The following is a 17,400-nucleotide window of genomic DNA, read 5'->3' on the forward strand; positions in this document are numbered from 1 at the left end:
ACACACACACACACACACACACACACACACACAGAGACTGACTGCCAATCACTTTGGCATCTTTAGCCGATTGAATTGTGATGAAACAATACCAAATGTCTTCTTCTCTCTCGCTAGGCTGTGGACAACATGGACTCCACAAATGGACACGGACACACACACTTATTTGAGTCATGGACTTATTTTATGGCTGCAGCAATCAACTCATGAGTCACGACAGACTCATTCACATTACTTTGCTGGGTTCAATTAGGTCAAACCTGCATATAAATCTGAAATTTACTTTGAATTTCAATTCCCTCACACAGTAAACAAATGTTCTAAAACTGTCCTCAGAGCAATTATGCTGGACATGCATTTACATTCGAATTTAGCGTTCATTTCATGTTTTTGTTTTTGAAGGGGGGGAGAGAATTTCAATTTCCTTAGGTATTATTTGAGTATATAAAAAAGTGCAGGTATGTTCATCTGAATAATATAGTTTATTCATCTCCATACTTCTGTTCTTAGATCCATCCATCACTCATCAGAGCGCATAGGCCACCGATGACTCCTCTCTCCCGCTCGCTCTTCCCTAATCAACTCCGCACGTAGGCAGGCGCTCAATTTGCTCTCTCCAAGACATCCATCCATGTAGTCTCATGTTGCTGTGGCAGCTCCTATCTCTGTCGCCTAATGACTTCCTAGATGGATTGGGCTCTCGTCAATGACCATTACAATTAAGCAATCAAGAGGACAGGGCACCACGAGGAGACAAACTATTTTGCAGTGAACTAGGGCAGAGCAAACAGTATTCAAGTCAGTCAACGAGAGAGATAATGAGCAATACAGTTCCACGTGGTACTGTCTTTGAAATGTTGGTCCCAACCTGTTGAAAAATGAAACCGTTGGGCCTAAATATGAATCAACTCCAACCGATTTATAGGCCTACAGTCTTTACCACAACCATTTGAAAATAAGAAAACCAACTGAAGTCATAAGACCAGCATCCGTTGAACTTCACAAGCCTACCAATCAGATTTGTGTAAATGTCGCCTATCAAAGAATAGGATCATGGAACGTTTGGCGACACTGAATGGATCATGGTGTTCTTTTTTCGGATGACAGCTAGGCGCCATTGGCTCCATTTTAACATCCTGATCATCATCATCATCATCATCAGTGGTATGACTATGAGGATACACGAGAATGTGATATAAGACGTCGAGACCCCACCTACGTTTCTGAAGCTGATTGGACTCGCGCAGATACACAGCTATGATTTAATAAACAGATAAGTGTACACATCACTCTGTCCTCGTGGATCTCGTCGTTGCACTGCAGGAGCTTTCCGTATCATCGTTTCGCTCTCACCACTAAGCATCTGCACCGGGGCGCGCGCACGGTCTTCTCCAGCTGTCTCTAACATAATATTCAAATTCGAATATTACCACGTCAGAAAACAGGTAAATATATATATATATTTTTGATAGATGTGTACCGTATTTTTTTTGTTATAGAGTCTATTTCAAGTTATTCCGAATGTATTTGTCCATCAGTTGGATGGCGGGCGTTTTGCAGGGACATTTGGAGACGCAACGAATCAACTTTGTCTGCATGCTGAACAACAAAAACATTTCGGACTTTTTCTATAGGCCTATAGCCTACATGATAGCGTAATTGTTGTAGCCTATTCGGAAAACATATCTACAAATCAAATGACTGTCAAGGTTTAGTAATATAGCCTTTCATTTCACAATAAATGGCAAACATTCCGTGCGCATTACGCACAATTTAAAACCATTTATCACTACATTTTAGAAGAGAAACAAATGTTTAGGCCTGCTGTTGCAGTCTTCTAGTCTATTATTCATTATGGAATTTCAATGTGTCGAGTCCGTTTTTTTATTTGGTGGACGTTCGCTGGTTTCAGCTGAGCTCTAATGAAGCATTTTTGCAGTTTGGAAGTTATTTGTTGTAATGCGTCAAACAAATATATCTCTAAATGTTGATATTATTGTCAACCCAACATCACAGCTTGTCTAGGCTACAGGTGGTGTTAAGAAGATGAAAAACGGATTGTTACTGGTGACTCTGTTCCTCGTCATGAAACTCCGCTCAAGCCAGTCCACCTGCGAGGAGCCTGCTGCTGGGGCGCACAGATCAACTGCTGACTCAGAGGTAAGGAAGTTTCTCATCCAACCGTATCTATTTAACCCTCATATGGTAACGTTAAAAAAAATGTTTTGAATATAATGGTTTAAAACATAATTGTGAATTCAAAGCAAATTACTGTAGGGATCTGATCAAATTAAAGCCGCATCTGCGGAAAGATAACCTTGTTCACGTGTCATCCCTATTATTTTTTTGTGGGGGGGGACTGATTTCATGTCTACGAATGGAAGAAAACGATGCTTATTAATGACATATCATCATTGTCTTTACAGGATACTCCAGGTCTTGAAAAGCTCAAGCGGTCCATTCTGAAGAGATATAACGACCTGGATTACGACAGCTTCGTTGGGCTGATGGGGAGAAGGGGCGCTGGTAAGCTTCAGCTCTGTCTCTGCATCTTACCATCAATCAATCAAAGTTAAGACCCTCAGCAGACAACAGTTGTCTCGGTGCTTGACTTGGACTGAAATAGGTTCCTGTACTCATTTGGGTGCCAGTACTGTTTATATTTAAGTGCAGGAGCGCCACTATAGTTTTGAGCTAATATTCTGTAAGAGGAATGGGAGATAATTGGAGGTGCGGGTACTCAGCTCTGGTGAGCTCCTGCCCAATTCATGCACTGAGTAATCTGTGATGATGTATAGAGGGGGTTATACTGATACTGTGTCACTGAGACTTCTCTGTTTTGACTAAATTAACAATGTGTCCTAGTCTTTATCTACTCAAATATGTTCAGTGCTGAAGCAGGAGTTCACTGCAGGGAAATTACTTTATTCACAGAACTAATTTACTTTTTATTGAATAAACATTTTTATTGGGTTTTATGCATTTTTTTACAATTGACTTGCTTTTTCACAGATATTTATGACCTACCTCCCTCTCCACATAAAAGTAAGGAATAACCATTGATTTACTGTTTGTTTTACATATCAATAGAAATGTTATTAACTTTAATAGAACAATAACGACAAATGTAATTTCATATACTGCGAACACCGGCATTTGATAATGATTTAACCGTTTTTGTCACAGGAGAGATGGATGATGTCTTTGTTGGGCTTATGGGCAGAAGAAACTTGGAACAAGGTGAGTGTGGGTGGGTGGGTGGGCATGAGAATCTAATCTAATCTAATGGTCCTCTGCAGCTCAGCTTGTATGGCTCAGTTGATAAGAGTGTGGTACTAGCAATAAACACCAAGGTCATGGGCTCATTCATACAGCGATCATATTTTAAGTTGCTTTGGATGAAAGCATCTGCTAAGTGGCATACATTACCTGCAGTCAAATGACCAAAACGCCCTCTAGTGGCCTCATGGGTGGAATGTTATTAATATTTTTCATAATTTCATAATTAGTACATGTTTATTTTACTCTGAAAACCCAGTGTTTCTATGTCAAGCGGTTTTGTTATAATTCAGTCTTCTGTGATGTATATAAAGAGAAATATTGGGATGCAAACTCAAAATGTAATACATTTTAACTCTATATCTGACATGGTCCAGATGTCTTCTTTTCTTAAGTCCATAACCATGTGCGTGAGGTGTGTACTTTTGTTTCAAAGTAGATGTGTTTAAGACTACCAAGAAACACTGTGTGACCCTGATTTAGCCCACTGCAGTAAAAGGTTAATTCATCTATACCTCCATAATAATCCAATGTGCAGTGGAGATTTGTTCAGCTCAGTGACTCAATGTGTGTTCTCTCTAACAGGTAACATGCGTCCTTTGAGAAAGGAGGCATACCCTGAGACAAGAAGAGGAGGCTTATTCTTTAATAAGTGCAGACTGAGGTGTGTGTGTGTGTGTGTGTGTGAGGCATTTTCTCTCCCATATCATTTAGTAGACTGCGTGCATTTTATGCTACGCAGGTTTCCATGTATGCCTTCAATACAGTAAATGTATCAGCATTAGCTCATCTCTCTATGTAGTACGCTCTGAGACAAAAGGTGGTATCTCCAACTTTAAAGGGTTCTACGGCTGTCCCCATAGGAGAACCATTTGATTAACTGTTTTTGGTTCCAGGTAGAACCCTTTCTTTCTACAGAAGGTTCTACATGGAACCCAAAAGGGTACTCCTATTGGGACAGCAGAAGAACCCTTTTGGAAGCCTTTTTTTTCTTCCTAAGAGTGTAGAATACATTGAATAACAATAAGTTATCAAGTGCTTCATATTTTCTCATGTTCTGCGTTGCATTAAACAATACTAGAAGCTTTAAAAACACATTCATGAAACTTTACTGATTGTAAATGTATAACTAAAAATCCACTGTTATTGTCTCACTCATCCAGGTTTCAGCGTGGGCTGTAGACAAGACAGTCATCCAGAACCCATCCCTAACATCCAGCCAAGGCAAAACCCCTTCTCTGAAGATTGGAGTTATTATTACACAACACAGAAAGGGACAACTATTTATTTTACAAAACAAAAGTATTTTGCGAAAACATCTATGGAATTTAAACTGACCAAAATCAATCTGCTACTGTAACATGTGCCCTGATGGGTTGTCATAGTAACTAATTGCTATATAATGTATTATCTGAAAGATATCCGCAACAGTCCCATCTGATAAGATCTATTTCTTTACCATATGTTTGTGATTCAAATGAAATAAATAATAAAATGTGGCAACAATACTGACAATTAACTGAAAGATATTTGGTTACAACATTTTAAACCCACCATCATAGCAACGAGAAAGATGCTGCCATCCGGCACTTTGAATATGTAACCAAAAATGAACATTAAGTAGTACTGTACAAAAAAATACTTTAGTACTGTAGTTATAGTAAGTGTAATCTACCCCACTTTAAGGCCATTCAACTGCTTAGCAGATTATCTTGAATATAGTGGATATTAAAAACATATGGGTTTTACATTTGACATGAAACACACTCACACTTAGTTACACCACAGAGCAATGTAATACCATTCAAAAATGTGCTCTATCAGCTTGACCTGACGCCGAAAACCTCATATTCTGACGGAAATTCGACAACGTTAAAAAACGGCCATTGTTCAGTGCACACATATAAAGGTCCCTTCATATCTCTCGAAAAGTGCAATACCAATATAGAATTGAATAGTTATGGACGGTCAATAAGGGAACGGAATACAGGAGCACTGTTAGTTGTGGAAATTATGATTTTCGGAATCAACTGTAAGACACAGAAATGCTTGATATCATGCTATCGGAAATGTCCAGGTCAGAATGTTTTTATGCAGCATTTACATGAAGTAAACGATCTAGAAGTTTATACAGATACATGGTCACTAACGGCATACCATTGGAATTCAAACAGAATCTCAGATAAAACAGCAATAGATAGCGATAAAAAACAGTTAACACGTTTGAGTAAAAAGTTGTGCAGTATATGGATGAATAAATCCCCTCCAACCAATCAAACCTGAACTGTGGTGGAACTGGTGCACAATGTGGGAAATATCGAACCTGTTCCCTGGCGTGACCCTTTCACAAGTCCTGTATCCATCACACACAACAACACACTCCCGTTACCACCTTAAAAACACATTCAAACGCTTCAAATCAAACAGTCCCATTGACACCAACGCATGACCACGTTCACGTTCCACTTAAGTGGAAGTTAGGCTTCGGCCCAATGAGAATCACCGCTGTCTCTCCTGTGTGACTGCAGTCCTGTTGTTGTCCATGGGGATTTTACTTCCCCCCGCAGCCCCTTTATATGACACTGCCTCCATTTTGGACTGGTCTCCACCACCAACGACAAGAATACCAGCTGGGATTGTCCCTCTACCAGCTGCCCCCACAGTGGCCCTTTCCGGCTGGGCCAGCCGCTCCACCAGGCCCTGCGGTAGTGGAGGTCTGTAGCGGTATCTGTAGCCGTAGGCACGGAGGTGGTAGGTCCAGTACTCCAGCGTGTACATCAGCTCTGCGTCCACATAGTGGAAGGATACTGCCAGGTCTGAGCAGCACTGGGGACCCTGGAGGAAAATAGCAAACCGACCACTATAAAACATGCTATATGGCCTCCCACTGTATCTTTTGACAGAATCCCACCTGTAAAACATACACCTGTGACATATGCACACGCGTACACACGCACGCACACACAGCAATACAGCTCAGAACACACACGCCTACTCCTCTGTAGCATACATCAGATAGCTTAAACATCTGTTTAAAACTGACTTTTGGAGTGTTCACTGTCTATTTCACATGCCTGCAAGTATATTTGACTGGGGAAAACCTAATAACACACTACCAACAGTCATTGTTAAGCAGAGGAGACACTGTCTATGTTTCCTCCACAAAGACTCCCGAATAGCTTGTTTACCCCCAGGTGTATTGTCACGTGCCTTAGTGGTCCCTGTCTGATAGACTCATAATAAACGTGTCTCATTTGCATTGCAAAGCACAATGAATTAGCACAATTATCTGCAGAAAGAAAATGGCAAATGTTCCTACTGTGGACATTGCATTGTCTCCACTGCAATCATCCACTTTAGCAATCATCCACTTTAATGTCATTTCTTTCATCTATGAAGGCTGTGGAAGGACAGACATCTAACGTTGTCATTTTCACTGTGATATATCCTTTACATAACATGTAGCCTATATTCAGGCTGCTAGTTTCAGAGAGGGTTTGTGTAAGACAGTGATGCCCTGGTCAAAAAATGCTCTAACTACACTTTAATAGACAAAAAACCCTTGAGCCACAAATATCCAATTGGTTCACAATAGTGTACAGATGGCCATTAATTGAATTAAAGGATTTTAAGAGAAAACAAGTTCAAGCTCTTGGAAAACTGTCTTCCTGACCCAGTTTGACCACCAATTCAACGGTAATCTATTATCTGGGTTCATCTTAAACAGTCTTACACTAATAAGATAGTGAGGTACTACAGAGAGACAGAGAGAGACTGGAAAGGAAGAAAGAGAGAGAGATGGCGAGAGAGAGAGAGAGAGAGAGAGAGAAAAAAAGAGAGAAAAAGAGAAAGAGAGCGACAGCAACAGAGAAAGACAGAGACAATGACAGAGAAAGAGAGCGAGAGAGAGAGAGAGAGAGAGAGAGAGACTAAGAGCAAGGTGAGCTCTGGCTTGTATCTTATAAATCAGTGAAACTGAAAGCCAACAAAATGAAGGACAACAAGAGAAGGAGAAAGAGAGAGAGAGCTCAGCAGTGACTAACCTCTACGATGGGGTAGTAGCAGTAGTTCCAGTACCAGAAGCTCTTGGAAAACTTCCCAGTCAGGTGATGTTCCGGCACGAATGGATGAAACGTCTCCCGCTGCAACGTATCCCTCGAGTCCATGGCCAGAACCCCCATCTTCTCCAGACACTGTCCCAGAGCCAAGTCCTCCACAGAGGTGGTATGAGTACACACCTTGGTCTTGAACCCCTCCACGAACCTCCTGAGAGCCTCCTTACTCAACACATACCCCGCTCCGCCACTCATGTACCCCTGCTTGGCGTAGGGCTTGAAGCGCTTGCCGAAGTAGAGGGGCTCCTCGGGTGTGTGATTGGACAGTACCCAGCGGAGGTTGTCCACCACTACAAAGGTGTCGTCATCTGCCTTGAGGAACCAGTCGGCTTCGTTCCCATGATGCTCCAGGGCATAGTGGAAGGCCCGGATGGTCTTCCAGTAGAGCTGGTCGCGGCCCTCCCCTGTCCCCAGCCCTACGGTGGGGAAGTCTGGTGAAGAAGAAGAAGAATGCGTTATTGTCTATTTTCCTACTGTTTTTTTGCTTTCTAATGCAACCTCCCCCAGAGTCAGTCAGGCACAAAGCAGAGTCAGCCATTGTGCATCACAGCAGTTAGGGTTACGGGCCTTGCTCAAGGGAAACAAGGCACGAGATAGCATCTATATAGGATACTTTCGACCAGATGTTTCCCGTTGGTCATGGGATTCAAAGCGGCCCGCCTCAATACTCTCTAGGCTACCTGGCTGGGTACCTACCTGGGTCATCGACAGAGCTCATGAAGACCACCACGTTGCAGTGGCGGCTCCAGGTGGCCTTGACATGGCGGGCCTTTGTCTGCAGGTTACTGGGACCTGTCATCACCCAGCACAGGATGCGCACCTTCTGGTACAACTCATCTGCCACGCGACTGTAGTCACCTGAAAATCATAGCCACACTAGAAACAACTTTAAAGCTGAAATCCTTAAAGCGGCAGTCAGCAGTAGAAACAATAACAAAGTGTTGTCCCCACCCCTGTTTCGGTAAAAAAACTAAGGGTAAAGCTTAGCTAATTCATTGACAGAGCTATAGATGCGAGGAACATCCATGATATAAAAATTATAGTTTTAACCATGTTTTGAGGCTATATATTGCTTTTTTACATGTACTTTGTTTACAAACATTGGCGTAAAACAAGCTTATATTTCGTGTTCTGATGGGTTAACGACAGTTGAACTAAGCTCATAAGGCATTTACAAGATATATTCTACAAGAATCTATGGGTACACATCATATAATTTCTAAGTCCAAAAATGAATGTAGCAACTGCTGTTTGCCCATCTAATTGGTAGAACCTCCATGATATTACAACAAACACTGTTTTTTTCCCCCACTGACATCATTGCACGAGCAATAGAAGAGCAGAATATGTACTGCAATTTGTTTTACCAAGCTGCCGGAGGCTCCACAAGTTGATTTTACCAACAAAACAATAACAAAGGCACTGGGTACGAACAGTGGTGCAGTTTCCCCTTATGGAGGGACACCGTATATTATTCATATTTACATGGGTAGATGTATGTTTTGGAAAGAGTCTTTTTTCATAATTAAGTGTCTTAATAATTGTGGCAGCCAAGAGGTTCATTTTCGATATTAAAATACAAAACGTTCACAACACACATCTTTCAAACTTCAACACAGATTTATGAGATCTTCAGAGGCACTCAATTTCCTTTCACTGGGATGGGTCCTGGCCTTATTGGGCTTGTGTACCTGTGTGGTGCGGGACGTTGAGATTGATGAGGGCTGCTCTCGCCACACTGGCCTGCCTCTCCTCTGCCACCGCTGCTACTGAGCTGCCCTGGACCCCTCCCAGCACAGGGAGCTCCATGCTCCTCTCAAACCATAGCTGTATGTTCACATTAGAAATATGGTGTGGTACAAGTTCAAAAAAAGTTTACTGACCGATAACATCATGACACCATAGCAGCAGTGGAGGCTGCCGAGGAGAGGATGGATCATAATAATGGCAGGAATGGAGTCAATGGAATGGCATCAACCATCAAACACGTGGTTTCCATGTGGTTGATATCATTCCATTGACTCCTATCCAGCCATTATTATGATCCGTCCTCCCCTCAGCAGCCTCCACTGCATAGCAAGCATCAAACATCAACACAGTCAACAGTAACGACAGATGCACTACGTAGGTGCACTAACGCAGGGAGAGAGTACCGTAATTACAGGTGTATACGGCTAACTGAATAATAATTACAGAAGTATATTATTGTAATATTATATGGCTACCTGAATAGTTGATATGGGTGTTTAAGGCCACAAGATTATAGATGGGTACACACCTGGCGTAGGAAGAGGTACAGGCTGAGGGTCCCCACTACAAAACCCAAGTAGAAGCAGAACCTGGAGGCACTCAGACCTTTCATGGTGATATCCTCCTCCTCCTCCTTCTCCTCCTCCTCCTCCCCCTTCTCCTCTCTGGTAGTTCCTGGTCCACTCCAATTACAGCATCTCTTTCTGAGATTGGAACACAACAGGATTGAAAAGGCAGGAAACATATGTCGACCATTTGCTTCACCTATTGTTTTCGTCAGGCTCAAAATATTCAGAATATAGATGATACTAATCCTCTACTTATCTTGCATGGAACATGATAGTTCTGTCCAACTGTCTGTATTATACACACTGAAGGCCGAGTCAGGGGCCTTGATCTATTTCGTTTTATTTTCCCAGGTAAGTTGACTTGAGAACACATTCTCATTTACAGCAACGACCAGGGGAATAGTTACAGGGGAGAGGAGGAGGGATGAATGAGCCAATTGAAAGGTGGCCATGATGGTATGAGGGCCAGATTGGGAATTTAACCAGGAAACCGGGGTTAACGCCCCTACTCTTACGATAAGTGCCATGGGATCTTTAGTGACCACAGAGAATCAGGACACCCATTTAATGTCCCATTCGAAAGGCAACCGTCACAGGACAATGTCCCCAATCACTGCCCTGGGGCATATTTATTTAACCAGAGTATCTCTACGGATCAATATTTTTGGGGAACTCAGTCGGAGTTTGAACTTACTGTTGAGAGTTAGAATAGTAGAATACACAAGGTGCAATTTCAAAATTTGGTTGTGCATCAGCTAACCTTTTTGAGATTGGTAAATTAGTCTAGAGGAATTCTATCTAAATTTGTAGTAATCATGGTCAAATTACCGACTGGGGGGCACCCATTAATTGTATTAGTGACTCTTCATATTAAAAACGACAAACATTTCTCTTCACCCTATGACAAAATGTGTAGAATTGCAGGAAATTAGCTGTAAAACTGCAAATTCTTCTCTCCGCCCCATGGAAAAATGAGTAGAATTGCATGAAATGAGTTATAAAATAGCAAAATCAACTCTCTACCCCATTGCAAAATATGTAGATTTGCAGCTAAATGCTTTAAAAACTGAAACGTTTTCTATACGCCCCATGGCAAAATGTGTAGAAAATGTTTTGCTCTCAAGGTGTGGGAAATAAAATGTAGCTTAGGGCCCCCAAAATGGTAGAGCCAGCTCGGACTACATGTGTGGGTATGGATGTGTGTATGCAGACCCTTGAGCCAATGCAGCCTCCCATGATGAGTTCAGATTTTTTTGTGGCACCCATCCCCATCTAAATTGCCAATCTCTGTCCTAGTGAGATAAGTCTATCCTCTTGTTGTATAAATAACTTTTAGATGAGAGTGAAACTACTAGAGTGAAACAGCAAACAGGAGTGAGTGGCAAATGTCTCTGTAGTTCCATTGCACTTCTGAAATGTCTTTCTAAATGTCACTTCTGAAATTCTGCTGTAGCTCAATGGACTGCATTATAGCAAATTGGCCACTCCCGTTTGCTGTTTCACTCTAGTAGTATTGAGGTTATATTGAGGTTAGAGACCGCTAATCGTGGACGAGGAAGTTAAAAATGTACACTAAGTAGGCCAAGCATATCCCCTTATCAGACAGACTGTGCTGCCTGCCTGCCTGCCTTAAAAGCACACAGGACTGAAAAACACGTCCAACACAGTGACAACACAATAATAACACAGGGGCAACATTGTATACAGTTTAGAGCTATCGTCATTTAACCACTATCTTCTGTCTATTATTGATGAGAGTTAAAAGCAGAGTTTAGATTCATTGCAGGATTCCTATTCTTCTGAATTTATATTCTTCAGAGATGAAATACAATTAGATTCATAACATTGTCATTTGCCATTTTTACAACGGTAGCCAGTCTTGAATGGAGATTCATTGATACAATGTTACAGAGACCATCAAGACAACATAACCGTGACGCTAATTACGGCTACGATTTTATCACCGTCAATCATTTGGATAAAGCAATAGCTTTCCAATCTGACAAAATACATTACATCTGTTTATCACCAGTTATTGTGTCCCAAAATATCAATATCATCATTACCTGTGTTTGTTGATCAGAGTCGCTTGTAGCCAACGTGAGAAGGAAAACCTCTACGTTGAATGCATCCTAGACTACAATGAATTCCAAAAGCCTATTGTTTTTCATACATTTCGAGACTAACCGACGGCATAGAACATTACACCATCAACAGAAAGAGTGGGTCAGTCCTATATTTAAGTTTGCAAAGGCCCCTCGTGTATTCAATCGCTCGGAAAATAAAAGACAACACGAGAAACCCTACTGTAAAATCCACATTCTTCAGCATCACCGGGTAATCTCTGAAACCGCAGCATTTGATTTGTTGAAATTGTACTGCGTGTGGCCTCCTTGCGGTTGAGAGGATCAGCCTGCGGGAGACGCTACACAGAATTAGAAGGATTTTTGAAGCCTGGGTAAAGATCACTTGAAAAAAAGTGTAGGTTATTTCGCAATTCAAGATTATTTTTAGGTCAGTGAATCTGCGCGTCACCTTGTTCAAACCAATAGTCAGAAAATGTACATAATCCATTGGATCATTTCTCAATGTTCACTTATTTTGGAGCTAGTCTGTATTAAAAATATATATACAGCAATTAAATCACGAAATTATACAATTTATAAATGGTATAATTTCTCCCTCCATCACCCCACGATGAATTGTTTGACCACTATAGTCTTGCTTAACTACACACTTTACTGCTTTGATTGGTGCAGCTAAACCACAAGTGTCTATCCTATAATGAACATGCACCTGCAAAAGAAAATTAAAGGAACAAAAATATAAATGCAACATGTAAAGTGTTGGTCCCAGGTTTCATGAGCTGAAATAAATGATCCCAGAAATGTTCCATACAGACAAAAACCTTATTTCTCTCAAATGTTGTGCACAAATTTGTTTACATTTCTGTTAGTGAGCATTCCCCCTGATCTCAGCTCGCTGGTCACCATAGCAGCACCCACCTGTAGTACGCACTCCAGCAGGTGAATCTCTCTGGTCACCCCCAAAGCCAATTCCTCCTTCGGCCGCCTCTCCTTCCAGTTTTCTGCTGCCAATGACTGGAACGAACTACAAAAATCTCTAAAACTGGAAACACTTATCTCCCTCACTAGCTTTAAGCACCAGCTATCAGAGCAGCTCACAGATTACTGCACCTGTACATAGCCCATCTATAATTTAGCCCAAACAACTACCCCTTCCCCTACTGTATTTATTTATTTATTTTGCTCCGTTGGACCCCATTATTTCTATTTCTACTTTGCACTTTCTTCCACTGCAAATCTACCATTCCAGTGTTTTACTTGCTATATTGTATTTACTTCGCCACCATGGTGTCACATCCTGACCATAGTATGTTGTTATTTTCTATGGTAGAGTAGGTCAGGGCGTGACAGGGGGTGATTGTCTACGTTTTGTATTTCTACGTTGAGTTTCTAGTTTTGTATTTCTATGTTGGTGTTGTTTGGTATGATCTCCAATTAGAGGCAGCTGGACGTTGTTGTCTCTAATTGGAGGTCATATTTAAGCTGATGTTTGTCCCACCTGTTTTTGTGGGTGATTAGATTTTGTGAGTAGTGTTGGTTTCTCCTCTGCGTCACGATTTGATGTTTCGTCCTTCAGTTTATTTTGTATTGCATAAAGTTTCACAGTCTAATAAATATGTGGAATGAAACACACTGCATTTTGGTCCGATCCTTTAGACAACTGTGACACATGGCCTTTTTTGTCTTTACCTCCCTTATCTCACCTCATTTGCTCACTTTGTATATAGACTTATTTTTCTACTATATTATTGACTGTATGTTTGTTTTACTCCATGTGTAACTCTGTGTTGTTGTATGTGTCAAACTGCTTTGCTTTATCTTGGCCAGGTCGCAATTGTAAATGAGAACTTGTTCTCAACTTGCCTACTTGGTTAAATAAAGGTGAAATAAAAAAATACAATTTCTCATTTGCCAAGGTAATCCATTCACTTGACAGGTGTGGCATATCAAGAAGTGGATTAAACAGCATGATAATGACACAGGTGCACCTTGTGCTGAGGAAAATAAAAGGCCACTCTAAAATGTGCAGTTTTGTCACACAACACAATGCCACAGATGTCTCAAGTTTTGAGGGAGCATGCAATTGGCATGCTGACTGCAGTAATGTCCACCAGAGTTGATGGCAGATAATTTTATGTTAATTTCTCTACCATAAGCCGCCTCCAACGTTGTTTTAGAGAATTTGGCGGTATGTCCAACCAGCCTCACAACCGCAGACCACGTGTAAACATGCCAGCCCAAGACCTCTACATCCGTCTTCTTTAGCTGCGGGATTGTCTGAGATCAGCCACCTGGACAGCTGACGAAACTAAGGAGTATTTCTGTCTGTAATAAAGCCCCTTTGTGGGGAAAAACTCATCCTGATTGGCTGAGCCTGGCTCCACAGTGGGTGGGCCAATACCCTCCCAGGCCCACCAATGGCTGCAGTCCTGCCCAGGTATGTGAAATCCATAGCTCTGGGCCTAATGACTTTATTGCAATATACTGATTTCCTTATATGAACTGTAACTAACTTACTTTTTTGTTCACTATATATTGTTGTGCTGTTGTTGCATTTGTATTGGTGTTTCATGTCCAATGCGCTCAGGGTGTTGTTACATGTCATTTGTGACGTGCATCATGAGCAAAGTCATTGTAGCCTATCATTTCACTTCCCCTTTGAAAACCATGAGCACTGGCTGACTAGGCTTTGCTGTACCGCAGCCGAAGCCTGCCAGCAGCCTACCTACCTAAAGGTTGCATCGTGTCTATTACAATGTACCTGTAGAAAAAAACGCATGTTACTTATGGAAGATGCTAAAACTTTGGCGATAACAATAGATGGCGAAGTTAAATATACTGGTTTCCATCTGTAGCGAAGTTTTCCCTAAATGCTTATGACAAAACCAGCTCCAGAACCAGCCAAGCCAGCTGGCTAATCTTTTGAATACGGTGTAGTAAAAAAAACCCAGCAACAACAGAACATTAGCTAGCTCAATAAGGTTAGCAACATAGCTAGCTAAGGTTAGCATGCTAGCTAGCTAAACTGACAGCTGTCAATTCCTTATTTGTTGATGTTTCTCCACTCCACATGGACATCACCACAACATTCTTTCCCACCCCCAATTCGTAAACATGTGTAAGTATCTTGCGTCATTCTTCGGAGGTGAAATCGAAATAAGTATTTCTGCTCTAGAGTAGGAATTATGTTGAAATAGGGGCGGCTTTCTAGGCTAGCCTACTAATCTCAATCAAGTATTTAAAGGTCCATTTGATCACTCTGCCTGCCCTGAGCCTGCCTGCCGTTCTGTACCTTGTTACACCTCCCTGGATTACTGACCTCTGCCTGCCATGACCCTGAGTCTGCCTGCTGTTCTGTACCTTTTGGACACTGCTCTGGATTAGTGAACTCTGCCTGTTGTTTGCCTGCCCTCCTGTTTTTGTAGTAAACTTTTGTTATGGTCTGCATCTGGGTCTTCTCCTGAGCCTTGACAACATCGTCATATTAAATCCAAGTTGCTACTTCCAAAGCACATCTCTGTTATTTCTTATTAAAAAAATGCAGCATAGCAAATCGAGAGATCCAATCGCAACACGTTTTCTTTAAAGATGCAAATGTAGGCCCATCTTTGCTAAAAACGTATTTGACTTATTTAATAACCTCTACAGGATCAGTGTCCTCCCCACGAGACAGTCAAGCTAACAAAGGTTAATGTGGTTAGTATGAGGTTGTAAGTAACATGAACATTTCCCAGGACATAGACATAACTGATATGGGCAGAAAGCTTAAATTCTTGTTACTCTAACTGCACTGTCCAATTTACAGTAGCTATTACCGTGAAAGAATGCCCTGCTATTGTTTGAGGCGAGTGCACAATTATGAACTTGAAAATGTGTTAATAAACCAATTAAGTACATTTGGGCAGTCTTGATACAACATTTTGAACAGATATGCAAGGGTTCATTGGATCAGTCTAAGCCTTTGCACATACACTGCTGCCATCTAGTGGCCAAAATCTAAATTGCATCTGGGCTGGAATAATACATAATGTGTCACGGCTGTTTAAAGGATCGGACCAAGGCGCAGCGTGTTTGTAGTTCCACATCTTTATTAATCCGCGAAACGTAATGCAATACACCAAATACTTGAAATACGAAAAACAACAAACCGTGACGCAGAGAGAAAACACACTACTCAAAATATTAACAGCCCACAAAACCAAAAGGAAAAACCCCCTACATAAATATGATCTCCAATTAGAGACAACGAGAACCGGCTGCCTCTAATTGGAGATCATCCCAACAACCCCAACATAGAAATACAAATCTAGAAAACCCACAAAGAAACAGAAAACAAGAAAACCACCCAAAACACCCCCTGACACGCCCTGACCACTCTACAATAGAAAATGACCTCTTACAAGGGTCAGGACGTGACATAATGGCCTTTCTCTTGCATTTCAAAGATGATGGTAAAAAAAGCATGTTTTTTTCTTTGTATTATCTTTTACCAGATCTACTGTGTTATATTCTCCTACATTCATTTCACATTTCCAGAAACGTCAAAGTGTTTAATTTCAAATGATATCAAGAATATGCATCAGGGCTGAGGTCAGGGCTCTGTACAGGCCAATCAAGTTCTTCCACACCGATCTTGACAAACCATTTCTGTATGGACCTCGCCTTTGTGCATGGGGGCATTGTCATGCTGAAACAGGAAAGGGCTTCTCCAAACTGTTGCCACAAAGTTGAAAGCACAGAATTGTCTAGAATGTCCTTGTATGCTGTGGCGTTAAGATTTCCCTTCACTGGAACTAAGGGGCTAGCCCGAACCATGAAAAACTGCCCCAGACCATTATTCCTCCTCCACCAAAGTGTACAGTTGTCACTATGCATTTGGGCTGGTAGCGTTCTCCTGCCAAACCCAGATTTGTCCGTCGGACTGCCAGATGGTGAACCGTGATTCATCACCCCAGAGAATGCGTTTCCACTGCTCCAGAGTCCAATGTTAGAGAGCTTTACACCACTCCAGCCAACGCTTGGCATTGCACATGGTGATCTTAAGCTTGTGTGCAGCTGCACCGTAATGGAAACCCATTTCATGAAGCTCCCGATGAACAATTCTTGTGCTGATGTTGCTTCCAGAGGCAGTTTGGTAGTGAGTGTTGCAACTGAGGACAGACGATTTTTATACCCTACGTGCTTCAGCACTCAGCGGTCCAGTTCTGTGAGCTTGTATGGTCTACCGGCTCAGTAGACAATTATCCTAGATAATTTCACTTCATTTCCTAGATAATCACGCAGTCTGCTCTGAACAGTGGATGTTGAGAAGTGTCTGCCACTTGAACTCTGTGAAGCATTTATTTGGGCTGCAATCTGAGGTGCAGTTAATTCTAATGAACTTATCCTCTGCAGCAGAGGTAACTCTGGGTCATCCTTTCCTGTGGAGGTCCTCATAAGAGCCAGTTTCATCATAGTGCTTGATGGTTTTAGCGACTGCACTTCAAGAAACTTTCAAAGTTCTTGAATATTCTGATGTCTTAAAGTAATGATGGACTGTCATTTCTCTTTGCTTATTTAACCTGTTACATCTAGGGGGCAGTAATTTCACGGCTGGATAAA

At 41.6% G+C, this 17,400-nt stretch overlaps 2 protein-coding genes across 3 annotated transcripts; one reads left to right on the forward strand and one right to left on the reverse strand.

Annotated features, from left to right (window-relative positions):
- Nucleotides 1-1,249: 1,249 nt before the first annotated feature.
- On the forward strand, nucleotides 1,250-4,534 carry LOC115167835 (tachykinin precursor 3). Of its 2 annotated transcripts, XM_029722509.1 has the most exons (7): nucleotides 1,252-1,445; nucleotides 2,017-2,160; nucleotides 2,427-2,526; nucleotides 3,013-3,045; nucleotides 3,187-3,240; nucleotides 3,865-3,943; nucleotides 4,443-4,534. In XM_029722509.1, the coding sequence occupies exons 2-7, from the start codon at nucleotides 2,047-2,049 to the stop codon at nucleotides 4,459-4,461; spliced, it is 399 nt and encodes a 132-aa protein (XP_029578369.1). In that variant the 5' UTR covers nucleotides 1,252-1,445; nucleotides 2,017-2,046; the 3' UTR covers nucleotides 4,462-4,534. The 2 variants fall into 2 exon arrangements, with proteins under 2 accessions (XP_029578368.1, XP_029578369.1); XM_029722508.1 differs by lacking the exon at nucleotides 4,443-4,534 and having other exon boundaries at nucleotides 1,250-1,445; nucleotides 3,865-4,103.
- A 14-nt stretch (nucleotides 4,535-4,548) lies between these two features.
- Nucleotides 4,549-12,126, reverse strand: LOC115167833 (glycoprotein-N-acetylgalactosamine 3-beta-galactosyltransferase 1-B). Its single transcript, XM_029722507.1, has 6 exons — nucleotides 11,779-12,126; nucleotides 9,673-9,847; nucleotides 9,086-9,221; nucleotides 8,091-8,252; nucleotides 7,323-7,825; nucleotides 4,549-6,114 (listed from the first exon to the last, which is right to left on the reverse strand). Exons 2-6 carry the CDS (start codon nucleotides 9,754-9,756, stop codon nucleotides 5,779-5,781), a joined length of 1,221 nt encoding a protein of 406 aa, XP_029578367.1. The 5' UTR covers nucleotides 9,757-9,847; nucleotides 11,779-12,126; the 3' UTR covers nucleotides 4,549-5,778.
- Nucleotides 12,127-17,400: the final 5,274 nt, after the last annotated feature.

The sequence above is a fragment of the Salmo trutta genome, chromosome 30 (assembly GCF_901001165.1).
Source record: "Salmo trutta chromosome 30, fSalTru1.1, whole genome shotgun sequence".
In the NCBI taxonomy this organism is placed as follows: Eukaryota; Metazoa; Chordata; class Actinopteri; order Salmoniformes; family Salmonidae; genus Salmo; species Salmo trutta.